This window comes from Calonectris borealis, chromosome 2, assembly GCF_964195595.1.
Source record: "Calonectris borealis chromosome 2, bCalBor7.hap1.2, whole genome shotgun sequence".
Taxonomy (NCBI): Eukaryota; Metazoa; Chordata; class Aves; order Procellariiformes; family Procellariidae; genus Calonectris; species Calonectris borealis.
The window spans coordinates 112,392,142-112,413,984 of record NC_134313.1 but is presented as its reverse complement, the minus strand read 5'-3'; the positions used below and the strand labels follow the sequence as shown (position 1 = coordinate 112,413,984).

General features: G+C 44.5%; 1 protein-coding gene across 2 annotated transcripts in view; it reads left to right on the top strand.

The window, feature by feature from the left end:
* Positions 1–21,167, top strand: part of VOPP1 (VOPP1 WW domain binding protein) — a 68,626-nt gene extending 47,459 nt beyond the window's left edge. The window contains exons 3-5 of one of the 2 annotated variants that reach the window (XM_075142935.1): positions 12,133–12,210; positions 14,256–14,392; positions 18,255–21,167. In XM_075142935.1, coding sequence (XP_074999036.1) covers positions 12,133–12,210; positions 14,256–14,392; positions 18,255–18,436 — 397 coding nt within the window. In that variant the 3' untranslated portion in view covers positions 18,437–21,167. The remainder of the gene's footprint in view (positions 1–12,132; positions 12,211–14,255; positions 14,393–18,254) is intronic. The other variant, XM_075142936.1, reaches the window with a different exon arrangement.
* The last annotated feature ends 676 nt before the right edge of the window (positions 21,168–21,843 follow it).

The following is a 21,843-nucleotide window of genomic DNA, read 5'->3' as shown; positions in this document are numbered from 1 at the left end:
ACTGTCTCCCACAGCGTTCTCCTAGAGAAGCTGGCGGCTCACGGCTTAGACAGGTGCACTCTTCGCTGGGTAAAAAACTGGCTGGACGGCCGAGCCCAGAGAGTTGTGGTGAACGGAGTTAAATCCAGTTGGTGGCCGGTCACGAGCGGTGTTCCCCAGGGCTCAGTACTGGGGCCGGTCCTGTTCAATATCTTTATCAATGATCTGGACGAGGGGATCGAGTGCTCCCTCAGTAAGTTTGCAGACGACACCAAGTTGGGTGGTAGTGTTGATCTGCTTGAGGGTAGGATCTGCAGAGGGACCTGGACAGGCTGGATCGATGGGCTGAGGCCAACTGTATGAGGTTCAACAAGGCCAAGTGCCGGGTCCTGCACTTCGGCCACAACAACCCCATGCAAGGCTTGGGGAAGAGTGGCTGGAGAGCTGCCCAGAGGAAAGTGACCTCGGGGTGTTGATTGACAGCCAGCTGAACATGAGCTGGCAGTGTGCCCAGGTGGCCAAGAAGGCCAACGGCATCCTGGCCTGTATCAGAAATAGTGTGGCCAGCAGGAGCAGGGAGGTGATCGTGCCCCTGTACTCGGCACTAGTGAGGCCGCATCTCGAATACTGTGTTCAGTGTTGGGCCCCTCACTACAAGAAGGACATGGAGGTGCTGGAGCGTGTCCAGAGAAGGGCAACGAATCTGGAGAAGGGTCTAGAGAACAAGTCTTATGAGGAGCAGCTGAGGGAACTGGGACTGTTTAGCCTGGAGAAGAGGAGGCTCAGGGGAGACCTCATCGCGCTCTATAACTGCCTGAAGGGAGGTTGTAGTGAGGTGGGTGTTGGTCTCTTCTGCCAAGTAACTAGTGATAGGATGAGAGGAAATGGCCTCAAGTTGTGCCAGGGGAGGTTTAGATTGGACATCAGGAAAAATTTCTTTACTGAAAGAGTGGTCAGGCCTTGGAACAGGCTGCCCGGGGAAGTGGTTGAGTCCCCATCCCTGGAAGTATTTAAAAGATGTGTAGATGAGGCGCTTAGGGACATGGTTTAGTGGGCATGGTGGTGTTGGGTTGACGGTTGGACTCGATGATCTTAGAGGTCTTTTCCAACCTTAATGATTCTATGATTCTCAGGAGACCTCCAGTCCTGCTCAGAGCAGGGTCAGCCATGAGGTCAGACCAGGTTGCTCAGGGCTTTAACCAGTTAGGTCTTGGGAGAATTCCAAGGAAGAAGATAGCACAACCTCTGCGGGCAACATGCTCTGCTACCTGGCTGTCCTCATGGTGGATAAGTTTTTTCACATACCAAGTCAGAACCTCTTTTTGTTTCAGTTTACCTCCATCGTCTGTTGTGCTCCCACCCTGCACCACTGGGAAGATCCTGGCTCCATCTTCTCAGTAACCTTCTCCTGGGTACTGCCAGGCTGCTCTTGGGTCCCAGTGAAGCCATTTCTTCCCTAGGCTGAACAAGCCCAAGCCCCTCAACCTCTCCTCATAAGGCAAGTGCCCCAACCCCTGACTATCTTGGTGGCCCTTTGCTGAGCTCGCTCCAGTTTATCAATTTCATTCTTTTTACTGGGGATGCCAAAATTAAATGTGATATTTTAGATGTGGTCCAACAAGTGCTCAGTGAAAGGTGGTATTGCTTCCCTTGATCCACTGGCTAGGCTTCTGTTGACACAGTCCAGGATGCTGTTGGCCTTTATTGCTGTCATGGCACACTGCTGGCTCATGTTCAGCTTGCTGTCTACCATGACCCCTAGGGCTTTTTCAGCAGAGCTGCTCCACAGCCAGCAAGATGTTCATCCTTCCCACAGGCAAGACTTTGCGTTCGTTTTTGCTCAATTTCATGAGGTTCCTGTCAGGCCATTCCTCCAACCAGACTAGATCTTTGAGTGGTAGCCCTGCCCCTGAGCTCATTGACTGATTCCCCATTTGGTGCCATCTCCAAACTTGGTGAGAGTACTCTATCACCAATTCCAGCAACACACTTGTCAACAGGACAGGTCCAGACCTCTGTGGTACTACCAGCGATTGCTTCATACTCTCTAGGGAGAGTGTGACCCATTGACCACTGCCCTCTGATCCCCACCATCCAACCAGGTTTTTTTTAGCCATCTAGCTGTACACCTGTCCAGACCGTAATGTTTGAACTTGGGTACAAGAATATTGTGGAAGACAGTGTGGAAAGCCTTGCTGAAGTTGACATCTGCTGCTCTCCGGCTTGTCCACAGATACCATCCACTGCCAGTGTAGCGGTAGAAGCTCTTCTTGCTGCGCTTGGTGTCCCTTGCAAGTATCAGTTGTAGGTGAGGTTTGGCTTTCCTAACATCACACCTCCTTGGTAGCCTGTACCTGCTTCCACCTCCTGAATGCCGACTTTTTGCATTGGAGCTCAGCCATGGGTTCCCTATATAAGTATGTTTTGACTGGTCACTGTTGTGCTACTAGGTGAAAGACCTCCGGAAAGAAACTTTCTCTGGAAGAAAATTTGCTGCTGGCAAGTATGTGAAGAACAGAGAGAGAGGGGAGTGCCATCTTGTAACCTCTTCTAATTCTTGTTATCTGAAGCAGGACCTGAATTAATGTTAAAAGCATGTGCAGATGGAAGTGCTGTATTTTTAGGCTAATATGTTTCTGCCATAGAAAGTGGTTTACTGCATACAGCAGAGCGCTGCACGTGTACACATTTATTTTATGTTGATTAAATCTGTTTAACTTTTCATTTAGAATTAGTATAAGAACATTAATGTAAACCTAAAGAAGCGATGTTTGCTAATATTCTTCATGTTTAAAACATGTTTCTGCCCTACATGGGAACAGTCGATTCTTTTTCTTGTTTTGGAGAAGAATGCTGATTGTATTCAGTTTGTGGTTTTTCATGGTTTTTGAAATAAATTTCTTGTGCATTTCCACACACTTCTCTTCCTTTGCAGATTAAATTTTATTGTATTTAACACACAGTCGTATTCATCTGGGTTTTGAATGTAAGCCCTTATGTGCTTGGTGGTCAGTCTATAATAATAATTCTGTGTGTTACCAAGAACCTGCAAAATGTTCCAGACGAAAACAATAAAAAAGTGATTTTTCTCTCGCTGTTATTCAGATAGCTTAGAGAGTGCTTCTTCCATTGATGCGTGTACAAGAGGCTGGGAAAACCCCCAATCTAGACACAGGGCATGTTGCATGATGGGAGCTACTTTCTGTGCTCCACATCCTGTTATGTTTACTGCTTTTAATTAAGTTGGCTTTCCTGATGATACACTTAGCTTTCCCATTGCAATTACAGCCGCATGAAGTGTCAGCAGGTGTGTGCTTAGGGCAGTAATCTAGCTGTTGATTTATTCTTCCATTTGATTTGAAGCCAGCATGGAGGAGGGAGAGGGGAGGCAGCGTAGTAGTTTTGCACGCTTGCAGGCGTCTTGAATGGCTGGCACTATACAGAAACAGAGACCTGGATTCGGGCCAGGGCCACCAATTTAGCAGTGAGCAGCCACAGGAAGGGCCTGTTTGCATATGTAGTTCAACGCAAGAATGTAAGTGCACAGTTTGTATCGTGAAGGAAGACAGCAGTAATTATCAGACCATCTGTGTATAAAGGCAACAAAAACCCACCACCATTGCTCAGTCCTGCGTGGCCTTAAACAATAATGGTACAAAACATGACAACTAGCTTCAATTTTCTGTGCCCTTAAGGTGGTATATATTCCTTGCTTCAATAAGGGATTATTCCCTTGATGTTGATGGATCTGTTGAGGTTGTAGTCCCGACTGCTGTAATCACCCAGCCACTAGATGCCTTGCCAAGCACTTGAATTTACTTCGGTGGATCGGTTGTCCAATGCACAACCTGGGGAGAATTAGGTTATCAAATTAACAACCAACTCAACTTGCTAGCAGTGAGTCTTGAGAAGCGGAGAGGGATTTAATATCTCAGCCTTCACAGGCAATCAAGCAGGTGACTGACCTAATTTGAGATTTGAAGCTCGGAACGATATTGGAGTTGCAGGCTGACCAGGCATAGGCAGCCTATTCTGAGAGAGGAGAGGAAGGAGGAAAGGGGGACAGTCTCTGTCTTCCAGTGGAGTATTCCTCTGAAACCAGACTCTGCTCTGGCTCACGTGGAGGAGGGAACCCAGTCCCACCCCCCTCTCATTTCCAGCGGATGCAATAACCACAGTTGTGGCTTATTATGAGTTTTTCCTGTTGGAGCTGTTTGACTTGAAATATTCGTCAGAGCATTAACTCTTCCGTGTCCTGGGCAAGAACCCTAATGTGAGGCTGTGAAGGAATTTCTTCTGGCTTCCTGTGGTGGGACAGGAAGGCTTGTGCCTGGTTTGAGCTCCAGTGGACAGCATCAAGGAGCACTTGACCCCAAAGTCACCTTGAAGTTTCTAACCCTTTCTGGATAGGGAGACCCTGAATTAAAATTTTGAAAGACTTGGTGGCACCTAACTGTTGGCCATTAGTACCTATGTCCTTCTCTGTGTATGCTCCTGCACTGGCTTGGCGAAGAAAAAAGATTTGCTATGCATTAGTATGTTAAATTCAGGTAGATAGCAAATTCTTGGACACCCATCGCCCCCTGCCATCAGATGGCTTATAATCTCCCAAAGCAGTGTTTAGATGCAGTAGGACTGCTCGCCCACTGGGAGCAGCTTGAGATATGAAGAGCTAATCATGTATTTAATAAGGACCTGATGATTAACTAGAAGTCCTCATTCCTGTTGGTATGAGAAATTTACAATTCCACCTCCAGAAAATTAAAACTCATCATACAGATTATCTATGGCTTACTTTTCCAGAGCCTTAAGCTATGCTGTTTCTCTGCTTTGTTCTGTGAAAGAAAGGCCTGCAGCCTACCTTGAAAAATGGCTATTTAAGGTACCGTATACTGCCACTGGACAAAGACCAAACCACAGGAATTCTTGCTAGGTTCTGCCACAGAGGTTTCTTGCTAGGTTTTGCACAGGAGGAGCAAAGAAAATTTCTATGTGCTCTCCAGAAAGCCATGTGGTGAGACTTGCTGCCTTTACAGACAAGGAGAGTCCCTCTGTAGGGTGGCTTTCCTCTTGGGGTCTGAGAAGAGAGGGCTGGGGTTATGGCAAGTCGTTGGGTAGCAGGTTTGTAGAAAGGTCGGTTTGATAGGAGCAGCTGAGCAAATACTTCTCATCCCATCAGAAGTGGGGGAGGATTTACCATATTCTGCTGAGTTCTTGCACAGAGATGGTGTTTATAGGCTTTTCACCCAAAGAACAATTGAGAAACAATCCCTTTTTTAGCTGTTGCCTGCTCTTGTTTTTCATGTCTGTGTGAAGCACAGGAGCCAAGTATCTTGTCTCATTGTAGGTAGGAGATTTTAGTTGTGTCAAAGCAGACAGGAATCTAATCTGAGCAAGTATTGTTTCCATCTCTGTTGTTTCTACTCTGTAGAAAAAATGACCTGACAAGCCCCTTCTCTCCTTTTTGCCTTACGTTTTCAAGGTAGTTAAGGCCCGAGTGATTTATCAAGTGCCTGGGTAACTATATCTCTAGTGCTCTCCTGGGTACCAGCAGCAGTGTTTTACTCTCAAGTACAAATGTTCCACTGAGGTCATGGCTGCATTCATCTATGAAGCGGTTATATTTGTTATATATGTGTATATATATTCGCCAAAATCAGAGCTACATTTTACAAGGGACTGTTCTTGCATGCACTGAGGGATCACCTTTTCTATGTATAAGAAAAGAAGAGAAATGTTTTTGGGTGCAGAGAACCTGTGACTGCAGGTAACTGTGGTGGAGTTGTGTCCCTGCTGAAAATTAGGCTGTGTACGCAGACATGCCAAGGAGACACAACCAGCTTTAAGACCAAGGCTGGAAGGCAGATGTTGCCTATCACTCTGCTCCACCAGCCAAAGACATCACTCATGTTACTGCTCCTCAAGCATTTAAGTGAATGCCAGTGGAGGGATGTGGCCTTTGTCTTTCAGTGTCTTTCTGGAGAGAGATTAAAGCGCTTTGGCTCTCAGAAATAGTTAGGTGGGACTCCTGAGCGCAGAGTTGGTCTCTGTGTTTCTATTTCCGTGTTCAGTGGGCTGCTGTAGCAATATGGATTCCTTGGAATAACCTCTCCACCATGCTTGTAGCGTTAAGCTCCTCCACTTCTCTGGTGGTCTTCCCCATGTATGCAGTCAATAACCCAGGTCTTTCCTTACACAGCAGTACAGGCAATGGCTTTGCTTTGAAAACTGCTTTTTTTATATGGAAATGTACATACAGAATGGTCTGAAATGAATTAATCAATGGTGAAATAAACTTGGTAGAAAAATAACTCCCCCTCTTTCAGTTACTTGGTACGCTTTCTATTGATCCTCTTCCTCATTCCTCATACTTCAGGTCTGATTCTGAATCTTGTGGCAGTGTAGTCCTGTGAAACTCAGTGCAACTCCTCACTCATAGCACAGCCAAGACTCTGAGCTTCATCAGAGTTGTTTCTGCTAGTCACTTTGTGGTGGTTGCCTGCTTTGTTTTTCTTTTTGTTTCATGGCTCGTTTGATTTTTCTCTGTTCAGCATCACTGTATCCTGGCAGCTGAGTTCCAAGCAGATTAAATCTTTTTTCTTTTTCTTTTTCTTTTTTTTTTTTTAAACTTCTTTGTCCTAGAACAAGTAAATACGTATGCACACTTCAGCTGTCTGCTTTCATCTGTTCAATGGTAGCAGACCTGAGCCTTCTGTCTTTGAGGGCTCAGCATTGAGTCTGCCTGGAGGTGACCCAGTCTTCAGCTGTCCATCCCTTCTTGTGAGCACTTGTGGTTCTCCTTTTGGTCTTTTGCCTGTGCCAGTGTTAGGACCACAGCTGGGACTCCCTAAGCTTCATCTGATGCTACTAGCCATCCCCCCAAAATCCTTCTCTTCTGTTCTTAGTTTTGGTCTCTTGCTACACCTTCCTTTATTGAACTTCCTGGCTCCCTTTTGTTCCCCCCATTTAAAAAACGGCCGGTGCTTCTTGTATTCCAGGGAATCCCAGTTTGCTTCATAGACCTTACATACATGCAGCAATCGTTTAACCTCTCACTGACATGCAGCCTTTTTTGGAACTAAAGTCGTGCTTGCCTACAGGACACTGGTTGGAAATCATGCAGTTTACTGTGTCTGGTTGTTGTGGGGAGTTTGTGGTTTTCTTTCACCCTTCTATCCTCTGTCCCTGTGTCTGCAGTAGGGTTTCTGACACTACATGTGGATTAACAATTTATGTTTTGTTCTACTCTTCCAAAAGACATTGCTAATCAAACATCTTAAATGTTAAATCAGGTTTTGGCACATATGATGCAAACAGTCAAGAGAGGAAACCTAAGAACACTACAGCCTGCATTTCAAAGGGATGGTGTTGGGGAGAATACCCACGCTGGGTGAGGACAGGGAATGTTGTCGGACCACTGTGGCTATACAGTCTGCTGAAGACTGTAATCCTTGCTTTAGCTCTTTAATTTCTCCAGTTTTCAGCAAGTGCCAATCAGAGAATTATTTTTAGATGCAATTCTTTCCTGCAGCAGCTCTGCTAAGAAGGGTCTTGTTCAGCTGCGTAGATGCAGGCATAAATGGAAAAGAGCTTCTGGACCATTTCATTGAGCAGTTATTATCCACAGAAGGCATGCGAGTACAGGGTTTGTTTGTGGGGTTTTGGTCGTACCGTATACCCTTACGTGAAACTTTGTGCTTTGCTTGTTGTCCTGGTTCCAGCTGGGACAGGGTTAACTTTCTTCCCAGTAGCTTGGGGGGTGTGCTGTGTTTTGGGTTCGGTGTGAAAGGAGCGTTGATGGCCGATTGATGCTTTGGCTGTTGCTGGGTGATGCTTGCACCGGGAGGGGGGAGCACAGCCGGGGTGGTGGACCCAGCTGGCCAATGGGGTATTCTATACCATGCTCAGTATAAAAACCGAGGGGGGGGGGGGCTCGCCCCCGTTCGTGACACGCGGTCGGCGGTTGGTGAGCGGTTGCGTTGTGCATTGCCTGCTTTGTGTATTCTGTTATTGTTGTTATTCTCATTGTTATTATTACTGTTCTACTTAGTTTTATTTCAATTATTAAACTGTTTTTATCTCAACCCGGGAGCTTTCCTACTTGTGCCCTCCCGATTCTCTCCCCCATCCCACTGGGGGGGGTGATCGAGTGGCTGCGTGGCGTTTATTTTTTGCTGGCTGGGGTTAAACCACGACACTTGTCCAGTAAGGAAAATAGTTCAGCATCATGATTTAAGTGCGAACCCATACAAAAAGCTTGTTGCTGTGATCTGACATGCAGTGTAACTTTGATCTCTGACACAGCAGTTCCGTGGTGTGCTAGCAGTACAAGTCATTGGACATGCAGATGCATTCATTTCACTCTACTGAATTATGAATGAAAAGATGTACCTTCTAAATCATAAATCACATTGCAGACAGTTTTCAAAAGAGAGACTGTATGCTTGGTGAAGTTGCAGATTAGCAAAGTAACTAATGGATCATGTCTTATCCTACATAATGGGTTAAATTTTTATCTATGAAACAAGCATTGCCCTAGGGAAGGGCAGTTCTCGGGATCATCGTTGATGTGTGAAAGAGGGAAATTGGCTTTAGAAATGTCTTCTGTCAGAGATGGGCTCAGTCCAGTTCAGATCGATAGTAAGGCTCGTTCTTCTGCAACTGGCATTGGGCACAACCAGTCCTTCGCCGTTAAGCAGAGCCAAAGCAGAAATGTAATTTAAAGGATATGTATATCAATTCAATAAACGTATGTGTGTGTGCTTAATTGTTTTTTCTGAACCAGGGTCTTAATTCTGCTGGGATTTGCTGTCAGGCAATAACAGATAGTACATCAAAGACTGATTATACTTAAGCTTTTATGTTACTCCATTAATAAGCTGATTTTATTGTTGCCTTTTGCCTGCTAATAAATATGGCTTTTGTAGGTAAGTTAATTTTCTTGTAATTGGGATCGATGTTGGCAGAAGTTGTGTTGTTTTTTCGTAGTGCATTGAATGAAGAACAAGAGATCAGCAGGGTTTCTGCGGTACTCTGACGGCAGTGTCAGCAAACGGGCTGTTTGTTCTTCCAGTCTTTTTTGCGCTGCTGGGGAATACAAACAGCAAGTTGTTATCATGGTATCATCCTTGATTCCAGGCTCCTACATACGGGTACCTGTGTCTATACTTGCAGGCACGCAAAATCAGCACCCGTTTGGTTTTATGCGTAAAAGTGAAAGGGTTACTAGTGTCAGATCTGAAAGGGATTTCCCTCGAGGTCGTGATACTGATTTAGCTTCACAGATCCACCCAGCAAATGCAGTGCTTAGCCTTGTATGAGTTGCCTTGGAAAGCTTACTGGCTGTTGTAAAATGGAGCTTCTCTAAACACAGCTGTAGTGAGAGACTCCTTGAGCCTTTGCATCATCGTTTTCAGCTATTTGAAGGTGCAATCATCCGTGTAGGAGATGAAACTTCTCTTTGATGGCCTGTTTGTTTGCCATTCAGTGGTCTCAGGAGCTTCATAAACATTCAGCAGTTGAGCCTTACTGTCTTCCAGCTGGTACTTTAGTCCTCTTTTGCAGGAAGAAAAGCTAAGCCACTGAGGCTTAAAAAACGGTGCTGATATGTAGCCTAGACAATTTGGAGATTAAAAATAAAAAGTAAATTCACGTACTAGGCTCACCGTACAGATGCTGTTTTAATTTTGGTGGTTTGAACGACCATAATTATATATTTTAAAATAGCCTTTTCCCACCTCTTCTGGCTCTGGAGAAAACAGATGCAAAAGGGTGGGCACGAGGGAGGCATACGTGCAGCCTCTCTGGGCTCTCTGTTTTAGTTTAGCTTTTAATACAAGTTCAGCTCTTGGGGTTTGATCTGGGAAATGGCACCAGAGGCCTGCCTGGCGCATCCGCTCCCCGTCCTGCGTGTGGTCGGGTGTAGGGGTCTGGGCTGACAGAGCCAGCGTGTGGAGGCAGAGATAAAGACTGCTCACATCCCTAAAATCCTTCTATAATTTGGCCTTACTTGCCTCAAGAAAGGCCATAAAAGGGCAGTCCCCCAGTGATGTTGGGAACTCCTTCCCTTTCTTTCATGGATGTGATTGTTGCTCTTTCTTTTAAAACGTGGAACAGCAGGAGTGGGTGGGAAGCTTTTTTATTTGCTAGCACAGGTTGCCCGCAAAGGAAGAGATCAACGTTCAGTTGCCGCCTCCACCTCCTTCCTTCTAGATTTACGGGCTCTGTTTGCTGGCCCTGGCTCTGCTTTTCTGGCCCAACAAGCCTTAAAAAGTCCTTGCTGTGCAGCATCAGTGAAAGGAGCAAGTGCCCATCATCATGGATGAAGTGCTCCAACCACCAGTGTGTTAAAGGGCAAAAGGGGTACCATGACCACTGTTTTAACAGAAGGGAGTGGCTGCCACCCCATTTCATAAGGGGCCTGATCCTGTCCGTGCATTTAACATACGTCTTGAAAGCTCATGTTGGGTTGATCCACTTGGGGAGCATGGACGGATGCTTAATTTCTTGGTCCCGATGGGACTGAAGTTAATGCTTACTTGCTAAGTCTTGTTAGTAGTTTTGTGAGATCTGGCAGCTTTGAGTATGAGCAGTTGTTAGGGTCCTGGCAAGCTTTAAAGAAGAAAGGTTGGAAATTGAAACACTTTCAGGTTCAGGGACAGCAAATTGGGTGTTTTGTCTTTTGGCCTGAACAACTTACTCTGCTTGAGTCTCAGACTGGGTGCCTGAGTATATTAATGGACCTTGCCGTGCTGATCATGTCAGATCCTCCGGCTTGCTTAAATAAATCCTGCCTACTTGTCATCAAAGAGCGTGTAACTGTTTTCACTTGCAAAACAACTGATTATGTATCCATAGAGCATCCTCCTCTGGCCCCAATTAGAGGCTGAAGCCTATGCGACTTGACATATTTTGTGAGTGAAGGCTTGTTAATTGAGCGTGTAAATGTGTAATTGTCTGTACAATTATCCAATTGATTTTTTTTTTAGCTTTGCAATACAAATATGGGAGCACAGTCATGCAGTTGGCCAAATTTTCCAAAACCAGATGCTTAATTAAATCTGTGCATTGAACATATAGCTGTGAACACACTTAAAAAGATTGATCCAGTTGTGGTAACCTCCTCTTTTCTTTTGGTATGTGGATATGCTAATCTGAATGTTTTCATCCAAGTCTGTCACATACCATAGTTTCTGTGTTACCTCTGTCCTTTTTCCTACTAAATATGTTTCATTGGTGTGGGAAATGGCAGTTACCATAGAAATTGTTCAGAGGTAGCTGTTAATGTATGTGCTAGCTTTTAGTGAAGTCGTACCTTGTGCTTACAGTGGTTGGTGCTATAATACCTTTAAAATGGTTCTACTCCATATGAAAAATTAATTTTAAATGTGGGGGTTTTTTTAGAGGAAAGCCTACTTAAATAACGAGAGTTGTTGGCAGTTGCAGTCCAGTGCAACTTCTGAGAAGCAAAAAATGTCATTAAATTTGCAAATAATGGTATGCTTGAAGCTTTCTCTGCACTCGGTGGTTTCTCTGTTTGGAAGCTGTCAATTTGCAAAGAATGAGTGATCTGGCAGTTTTGACCTTGCAATTCTTGTTTGGTGCAGTGAATAAAACCCCAAATGGCTCATGTTTGAGGTCTGCAGTGCTCATTTACTGTGAAAGAAAACACAGTAAAACTGCTTTTCTTTATAACGTGTCCTTTTATACAGACTTAAACACTACGTTCAGTCTTTTTGAAGTGGCTTTAAAAGAAGTATATAGGAAGGTAGTTTCAATAACATGCAAAAAGTTCCTGAATAGTGATAGAGCTGTACCATGGATGTGTACATGTGATTGACAACTTTATCCGGCCAAGGGTAGTCTGTTGCTATTCATAGACGCACAGAATGGTTTGGGTTGGAAAAGTCCTTTAAAGATCATGCTGTCCAACCCCCCTGCCATGGGCCTGGACATCTTTCACTAGATCAGGTTGCTCAAAGCCCCGTCCAGCCTGACCTTGAACACTTCCAGGAGGCCTTGCTTCCCAGGTTCATGGCAATGTCGTAAATAATGCCTTGGGAAGGGGTGCGAACAGCATCAGAGTTGGGGATGCCATTTCAATCTGAGTGACAACCACTCCCCTAACGCCCTTTTCTCTTTATTTCTCTGCAGATGTCGCTCCTATGAGGATTGCTGTGGTTCAAGATGCTGTGTAAGAGCTCTCTCTATCCAGCGACTGTGGTATTTTTGGTAGGTCAAGGCATCTGGGAATTTTATGTTTGTCCTGTTCTTGTCTTGGTTGTAGGACTTAAATCAGGGTAATGCCAGCCCTAGTATTTTAAAGCAAAGTAGGTACAAGTATGCAGTAACGTATATGTGTACATATAAAGGCAGGGACTTTGGTTTTTTGCTTATAAAATTCTCCCGATGTAGTGAGAAAACACTGGAAAAGGAGGTTACTTGTGTCAGGTTGACCTTTTCTGCTTCTACATCCTGCTGGTCTGTACAGGCAGCGGTCCCACTTTTATGCAAAATTGCTGAATTCCTTATGCCTGTCCCAGCTACTACCAAGCAGCAGTGTTTGTCCATTTTTTTGGGGCACTCAGTTTTAAAAGAGGATTGTATAAGAAGGACTGTGTATTTAGGCAGAGTTTAAGACATTCTTACCAGCCAAATTGAGGCTTCAATTAAAAAGGAAGAGAAGTACATTTATGACTATGAGGATTTCACTGGACATGACAGCAAGGGAAAAGAAGGCAGAAAGATTTGAGCTTGTGAAACCAGCAGGTCAGTAATCTGGATAAAGCTTAAACTAATCACTGTTACATGTATAATTAAAAAAATAAGGTAAATTCGTTTTGGAGAGGAGTTTAAGAAAGCACCTGAATAAAACCTTCTCATTACAGTAGAGAGAAAGCAAAAGCTCTCATAGAAAACCTGATTTCAGGTATTTTTATTAGAATTTGAAGACTACTTAAAAAAAAAGCCTTCAAAATTGAAACGAATAAACACTGAAAAACAGAAGCCTGATATATACTATAATACAGTGATTTCCCCAAGCTGACTGTGGGATTTCAGTGTGCAATCCTTACTGATATAACTGAGGAGCTCTGCATCTCAATCCCTGGGGTGATGTTGTAAATCTCTGTTTTTCTGTTCAGAACAAATCCTTTGCAGGAACGCTGCCAAAAGGGAATGTATTAATATTGGCTCAGGGAAACAGGACCTCCTTCTGCTCTCGTTTCCACCGTACAAACAAGAACAGAATTTGACCCTTTGCATGAAATACCTCTCGCTGCCATGCAGTGTCACACTCTTCCTCTTGAGCACCTGGGAATGCTCCAGAAGAGATAAGCATGGTGTGTAGGCTTGCCTCTGGCCAACTTCCATCCCTTCCAAAAGAGCACAGTTGTCATTATCTTCCAGTAAAGGGCCCTGAAATGAGGTGGCAATTACAGGCAAAAGAATTATTTGGGTTTACGGGGAGCTTGCATCAGTCTGCTGACTAATCAAGGAAACACAGTGAAAGCCACTGTCTGAAGAACAAAATCTTCTGACATGCTGTTGCTGCATGTGCTTGTTTCCACAGCACCAGGGCAAGGGAATGATGAGGACAGTTTAGTCAGGTCGGAAGAAGAGCTGAGAGGAGAAGAACTGAAGCAAAATGATGTCTTTTTCCTTGAGAATGTATGTCCCGTCTAGGAAGCACAAAGCAAAGCTTGTCATCTTCAGTGCTGAATGCTTCAGTCTTATGGCTTGAGCTTAAATGCCAGCTACCATATTGCCCATGGGAGACAAAATCAGCGTTGAGTAATTTAAGAACATCTAAGAATCTTCTTTTAAGGGCAACTGCAGAATAGCATTCCTCTTTGTCCCCCACAAACCTCCTGGCCAGTCTCGATGCTGTAAGTGCGAAGCTTGTGTCCCAGATACGCAGTTTGAAACTGTACCAACCTGGAATTTCAGTTCAGCATCCTGGTGGCAAGGTCAGGTATGAACCTGAACTTTCCAAAAGTTCAAGGACGTTTTAGTTTCAGATTTGTATTTTACATGCCAGAAAACACTGGACAATAGTACAATTGCTAAAGATGTCCGTAATATATCCATAAGTGCCCATGAGTGCTATCTCAAATGACATAGATTTGCTCTCAAGAGACAACCTATTTAAGAAACCCCGATAAAAGTCGTAGGCCGGTGATTGCTAGATGACACTCTTGTTTCTCTCAATGAACAGTCTGGGTTTGAGAGCTGCCTGAATGCGGGTGGGTTTTGACTTCCCTCTTCTCTTTGCCTAGGTTCCTTTTGATGATGGGAGTTTTGTTCTGTTGCGGAGCTGGTTTCTTTATCCGAAGGCGGATGTACCCTCCTCCACTAGTAGAAGAACCTACTTTTAATGTGTCTTACACCAGACAACCAGTCAACACTGCATCAGGTCAGAGACTGCTCGTTAAACAAGTTTCGCTGATTTCTTACATTTGCCAAGGCATTTAAAAAGGGTGGGTTTGGGGGTTTTGTTTGGTTGGTTTTTGGAAACTGTTGTATTTGGACAAGGGATTGCACTGCACTAAACCATGCAGCCATCTCCTGTGATGAGTGAAGTCTTCTGCCTTTCAAACAGCATAATTCAGCTGCAGTGTACAGAAGTTTTTTTGAAACCCAGGGTGGCAGGACTTTCAGTTCCCTTCTGTTGTAGTTCCTAATATCTTTACAGCTGTGTGTCCATGCATGGAGGGAGGCTAGCAAGTTCTCACTTTGCAGCATAGACAAAATGATAGGTATCCAAAATGAACAGGGCCATGAAGAAAGAGTTTTAAATACAGTTGATAATATCTGGCAGAGGTGAAGGAAAGCCTAACATTTTTCTTCCAGGGTCTGGCTATCTTGCAAGTCTTCTCTTTTTGATTTGCCTTTCATACAGTATTTCTGCAGCAAAGTGGTCCTTCTCCCCTTCTTAGTCTGATTGCTTTCTCTCTGGTCAGTGATGGCTGTGAGCATCAGGAGGATCTACTTAGCGATGGCTGCTCTGGCAATACTGCTTTCTAAGTTTGTTATTTCTTCCCCTCTGGCTGTTAGATAGTCCCAGTTGGGAGAATCCTGCAAAATGAGACTCAACTGTAAGCAGAAGATGTTTGTGCCTTATGGGAGCATTTTGAATGCAGCTGTCTCTAGCTGCAGTGCTGAGATTATATCTGAGTGCACGCTCAGGTGCTTGCCTTCTCCCTGCCTCAGCCAGGCCAAAGTGAAACGTTTATAACCACTCTCCAGATTGCATAAGCCAGTCCTAATTTGTGCTAGCGAAAGCACACACACACATATGCAGGCATGCTTGGTACACTTACACTTTTCCTCCCGGGCTGCGATTTTATTGCATGTTATATTAAAGAGAGCTGAAGCCAGAGGATAATTACCTTTTCTGACAACTTTTTTTGGAATTGGCAATTTGTTTTTGTTTCATACTGGCTTGGAAGTGGAAATACAACTGAATATTTTGTAAGGAGAAGGGGGATCTCTCTGAAAATTTGGTGCCTCAAACCTCTCTATCAAAAATTGTCTTCTGAACCATTACATCTCTGAGCAATGCTGTGGCTGCATCAAGACAGCCTCCTTAGGAAAGTGTCCTAAACCCCCGTCGAGCTAGCTGTGACTACGAGCGTTGTGCAGAGATGCAGCATTCAGGCTCTCTCCCCTGTCATGCCTGCTATCGCACATGTGCATTGTGCAGACTTTGGAAATGCTTTTCTTGCATCCTTAAGCATGTACCCATAGACATGCATTTCCCTCCTCTCTCTCACAGGTCTAAATGGATAGAAAGATGTTACAGACACAAACTAACATTTTATTTACTCTTTTTTTTTTAAATCCTAAGGGTTTTTTTAGGGCTTCCATTCTGCATCTTTTTTTCTGCTTGACTGAAGAAGCATTTCCACAGAGCATATTTATTTTTCAACAGTGGAAAGGGAGCCAAACTAACTAAACTATATTTTTAAGCCTGAAAAATAACCTGAAAACTATGTGAACAGAGAGCATCTTTGGCTGGATTGGTGAATACCAGATTTAATTTTAAAGCATGGTTTTAGTTTTTCATGGAACGCGAATTGAGGGCAAATATAAAATAAGCACAAGCCCTTTGGTGACCTGCTTATGCCACCTGCTTCCAGACTTAAAGCTTTGGGCTCTGAGCTAACCCCACCAAAATTTTTTTCCTACTTTTTCTACTATTCTAGGAATATTCAACAGCAAAAGCAATGGGAATTACTAGTCAACCAAGTTCACATTGTCCTCTAGCTCCTCTTCCAGATTTGGTAACAGTAGCCAGTTCACAGTTGAGGTGGAGGCCCTGAAACGTGGCTTCTTGGCCATCTCCCTCCTTCCCTGCAGTGATAACGGCAGCATCTTCTGCCATCCCAGCAGCAGCCTGGAGGTGGGAGTGCTTTTTCTGTGGGCCTGACTGGGAAAATGGATTGAACGCCTCACCTACAAACAGCAGTTTGCAGACCTGGTGGTGTCTTTCACTTTAGGTCTGGCCTACATAGCCCCAAACTGGCAGTTCAGGTGCTAGAAAAGGTCAGGTCCCTTTGCAGGCACTTAACAAATACTTACGGAGCTGATCCCACAAGGAAGTTGGTATTCAGATGTTGTTTTCTGCTGGGTTTAATGAGCTGGAAAAATATCTCAAAAGATTGGTGTCCACACTTGCCCCCCACCAATTTAGAACGTGGAAGTTCTAATGAAAATAATTATTTTCATAAGGAGCAAGCTGCAGTGAGCTACCTCAACCTCTTCCATTTCCCCATGCAGATGGAAATGGCAGAAATGCAGAGCTGGGCAGGATTTAACTTTAAAACAAAAATGCTTAAGAAAAAGGCTACAGAAGAGGGTATTAGACTCGACTCCTGTTCCCAGTTTGGCTCTCCTGCAGCCGCGTGCTGACGCTATACATGGAAGCAGAACAAGGGCTTCTCGTTGCTGCGGCAAAGGAAGAGAGGCTGCGGAGCCGCCCTCTTCGCTCAGACAGGCAAAAGGAAAAATTATTGTGGTGGTGTGTTAAAAAATTATTGTGTTAAGAAGGAAATAGCTGCATTCCCAATCTGCTTTCCGCCCTCTTTGCTCCTGAATGTCCAAACACCCCAGGCTCTGGGACAGTTTGCATCCCCGTGCCTTATGGCTCGACCCATCTGATTTAATATTGTAAGGACACGTTTTTGGGTTCAGTATGTAGCTCCTTCCTGAATGCTTGAAGTACTAAAGGGTGCTTAAAGCTTCAAGAAGCCTGTATTCCTTCTGTGGCAAAACTGAGTCCTAGTGTCACTAGGACACAGAAAGGAATGATTGAGTGGAAAATCCCTTAGAGGCTGTGTCATTGTAGGAAAAACAGACTAGCACCAAAAGAAGAAAACCTGTTGCTCAGCCATGATTTTTTGTTTTTCAGTCCAGCTTTATTTAAATATACAGAGAGAAGGAGAAGAAAACTAATTTACATCTTGAGATAGAGACAATCTGTGACTTTAATTGCTGGAATTGCATTAAGTTGTCCTCCACCACCCACTGTGATATCTGAGGAGGGTTACATGCCACCTTTGTTATTCCTCATGGCAGCAGTCTCTGTTACTCCTCATGTGTCACGGCTCAGGAATTTTGCGTTTGATCGTACATTTCCTTTCCTTGTCCCTGCAAGCTCCAACATCCTTTCCTAAATTTAATCTGTGCAAAGCAATTTTGTCCCATTGTGTTAGCTAGCCATAAATGGCTTCAACTTGGGTTTTTGCTTCATATGTGTTTACTCCTTAGCCGTATTGTGCCTTGAAGGGAAATTATCTATTTGAGATGCACTCTGGCATACATGCAGATCCAGTACATTACAAAATAACCTGTGAAGTCCTTTTGTAAGACTTGACACCTGAGTCAGGGCTGCAGTGGAAACCCCTTTGTCCATCTGGGATCCCACGCCTTTCCTCTCTACAGGCACGGCAGCTTTTCCGTCCGGGGAACTGAGCAGGGCTCGCTGTTTTCCCTTTCAAATGGTAGTCACTTGGGGCAGTGGTGCCCTTGTTTCATTAAATGATTTCAATTGCATGTGAAATTGAAACTTTTTGGTGAAATCTCAAGAAGTGAATGTCATCCTGCAAGTCTGGGTTTTCTCTGGAATGGAAGAAAGGCGGCTCCTTGTCCTTGCTCTGATGAACACTTTGAAAAAGCTTGTCCAACTCTACAGAGCAGAAGCCCTGGAAGAGCACGACTGCTACCCGATGCTTCTGCCGTTTTTGATACCTTTTCTCTTCTTTTCTTTCTTTCAGGGTCACAACAACCTGGAGTGCCGTATTACACAGATCCAGGTGGACCTGTGATGAATCCCATGGCTATGGCTTTCCACGTCCAGCCCAATTCCCCACAAGGAAACCCGGTTTATCCACCCCCACCTTCCTACTGCAACACACCACCTCCCCCTTATGAGCAGGTGGTGAAATCCTCCACGTGAGGACTCTGGCTCTCTGACCTGACTGTGTGAGAAGAAGGTGCCATTGCAAAATGACCGAGATGGAGGGCATCCACCCTTTTGAACACTTGCTAGTTCTCCAAGTCCTCTCTCCCTCCCTTCCCTGCACCTTTCCTCATTAAAGTTACTTGCAAAGGGGTGATTTTTAAATTTTTTTCTTTTTTTTTTTTTTTAGTAGAAGTGGATTTTTTCTTTGTCTTCAAAATGAGAGAAGTCGTCTTTGTAATGCTTTTAATGGAAACCTATATTTAAAACCTCTATGTCTTTCTCTTTATTTATTGTTTATTTCAATCATGAGTTTAATTGCGTTGTGGCAGGCTACTGATAGCAGTTCTTTATGCAACCCCAGAGTGATGTGTACTCTCATAAAACCTCATAGCAGAAATGCCCTCATATAAGGCAAATGGCAGAGAAAGAGGATAGAAGTAGAAGAGGCAGGGAAATGCTTTTACCAGAAATGGTGGCCACCATCTTCTCCATTTACGTTTTTCTTATAAAACTTGGTTCTGATGCACAACAGAGATGCTGTGATAGAAACCCATGAGTGACTGGAGCACCAGTGTTGGTCGAGTCATGGCAGGGGCTTTGCCAAGTGCCCTAGAAAAGAGGGATTCATTATTTTAAAGGATGCATCTAAAAGCAAAGGACCGGGACTTGAGTGTTTCTTGGCCAGCACCTGGACTCTGCCTGTGTGATTGGCGTCCTGACTCCCCTTGTTTTGCCAATGGTGAGATTGTGTGAAACAGCCGATGACCTAAATGTCAGTAGTGAGAGGGAGATGTTATAACCTCAGAGCTACTTGTGCTTGTGCCTCTCGACAGAACGGCTAGAAACACTGAAATACGTAGGTAAGTTTTCTTGCCTAAATTGGAAAATAATTACAATAGGAAGGAATGGGAGCACGCTTCCAGGTTTGCTCCCTTTGACATTGATGGGAGTTTTGTCCCTGAGAAATGGTAGCTTTCATTATGGTCTTGCTGCTGCCACAAAGAGTACCAAGTACCAAGCGCTGTCATCTCCAGGTGACAGATCTGTAAAACTGCTCTCCTCTCTAGGTCAGGGAAATAAATAACTTTTTGGGACTAGTGCTTAAGAGCAGTTCCTTGACCTGATGCGCAGATGGTTTGGCTTTCAGTGACTCTTAGCTCTTCATGCGTTTTGCTGTGAGCCGCCCCAGGATTCCCAATTCACCGTCTCGGGCTTGTGGCTGACTTTCTGAGTGACCACAAGTCAACACCTTCAAATAAGCACAGAGACCCTTTCCCTGTGGGGGCTCTCACACCCGTTTATGTCTAGCAAAAATGTGAAGCTACTCTGAGACGTGACTACATACTGATGGGACCTTCTCCCTTCATGCATATTCAGAGCCATGTCACTAACGAGTGACAAAAAGAAGATGCCATCGCCTTCTACTGCCGAAGGACCTGCAGTAACAGCATAGCTGAGGGTTAGGAGTCCAATATGGTCCTCTGGGTGCCGGGTGAATGTTTACTCACTGCCAATACACCGACTGCTCCTGTGTCACTCCAGCCAGGGCACAGAGGTCACCGAGGTGGTTTGGAGTAATCTAAAGATTGCATAGGGAGCCGGAGCTTTATTGTGCTGTTAATGCATGCCAGTGGCTTGTGAGAACTTGTTCCTAGGCGGCAAGCTGGATTTGCAGAACTGGCAGAAAAGAGCATCCCTTTTATTATGAACATGAGTCTCTAACAGAAAAACCAGTAAGGGTCACTGTTTCTAAAAGCTGCTGGTGGAGTTGGTAGTCATCTGGAGCAGAGTTAGCTTTTGAGGAGCTCATTCCCGCAGACCTGACTTGGGTGAAATTGTAACTAAGGCTTTCCCTTACTGTGCATCATAATAAGTGACAAAGCAAAGTACTTTTTTGTGTGCAGTATAGGCTTGGCGGACGCTTAAGAAAACAGAAAAGTACATTTTATATATGATTACTAGGTCCATCTGCACACTGCAACTGTGTATTTTCTAAATTGGTGTGCACTTGAAGTTTAAAGCTGCGTATGTCACTGAATATGGTTGTGTATACACAACATCATAATTTTTTAAAAGCAAATCCAACCTTTCTTTTTCTGTCAATAGAAATGACAACAGACCTCATGTTAGTAGGTAGATGTTGTTAAGTACTTTTATGTTATGAAACATATCTATGACAGCGGGCATTTTCCTGGACACATTGAATAGAAGCCTTTTATAGTGAATGTTTATGCTGTACATTGAAATTCAACTTCTGGTGAAGTTTTCCTGAAGTCTGGATGGTTTATTTGCTAGTTTTTTTCCTACCTCTTACAAAACATGCACTCCTGCTAGCAAACTTGCTTGGTCTTCTCTTGAAAACATGGCACCTGTGTAGGCATCCATATGAATTACTTGCAAACTGTTTACATGCCTTTCCTCTTGTTGCCTCGCTTTTGGAAGTTTTTAGGTTTTCTTTTATTTTTTCCCTTTTTTTCCTCTCTCAGTTTTAAAAAAAGAAGTGGAGAGAAAGAAGGGAAAGCCCTGTAACTTTCAGTAGGGTGATGTCAACAATATGAAGTTGACTGGGAGTGTGCATTGCATGTTTTGCAAGGTTGGGTTGGTAGGTTGGAGGGTGGATGGAGCAGAAGTAGGTCTTTCTACAGTCTCGGGGGCTTCTATCGCTCACAAAACTTGTGCTGGCTTTCTTTTGAAATGCATTTTATTAAAGTAAGATTGGATGTTGCTGCATCTCTAGCCCTCTTCATTGCTCTTCCCTGAGCTGTATGTTTAAAGTTCTTTATATTACCAAGTAGAATTAAGAGTGTGACCTCTTGTGTGTAGAGGAGGAGAGGAGGCAGGTCTAATGCCACCGAGAGATTTGTACTCGACAGCACTTTAGCAAGCCAGATGTGAAACACGGGCTACAGGCGCACCACTGGAAAGGACTTCTCACCAGCAGGCAGTGATGACAGGTCAGGTGTGCAGTCCCACAGGTGAAGGAAAACACCACCTTCCAACAGGATTTTACCTGGCAGTAGTGATGCCCTGGGAGCTGCCAGCTGCTGCAGCTTCGCTAGTGTGAACTTCCCCATGCTTTATCCGTTGATGCTTTATCTGTTGGGATTCCTGTGTCGGATTCTCTGGATGCCGCTACTGTGTCCTCTCTCTAACACAACAGAGATTTTGGTGCCTCACTGATGACGCAGGGTGGTGTTCTGACTGCAAAATAAGGTTGGTGCTGGTGGCTGGGAGCCCTGGGGATGCGTGGGCATCGGAGGGGGGTACTGGGCTGACTCCTCACCTGCCTTTGAGATCTCTCCATCTACATCAGGAAGTTGATTTAACGTGTTGTGCGGATCAGTCTCCTGGCTCTTGCAGAGGCGTTTGATACGGGGGGTTTAAATGCCTTGAACAGGGCT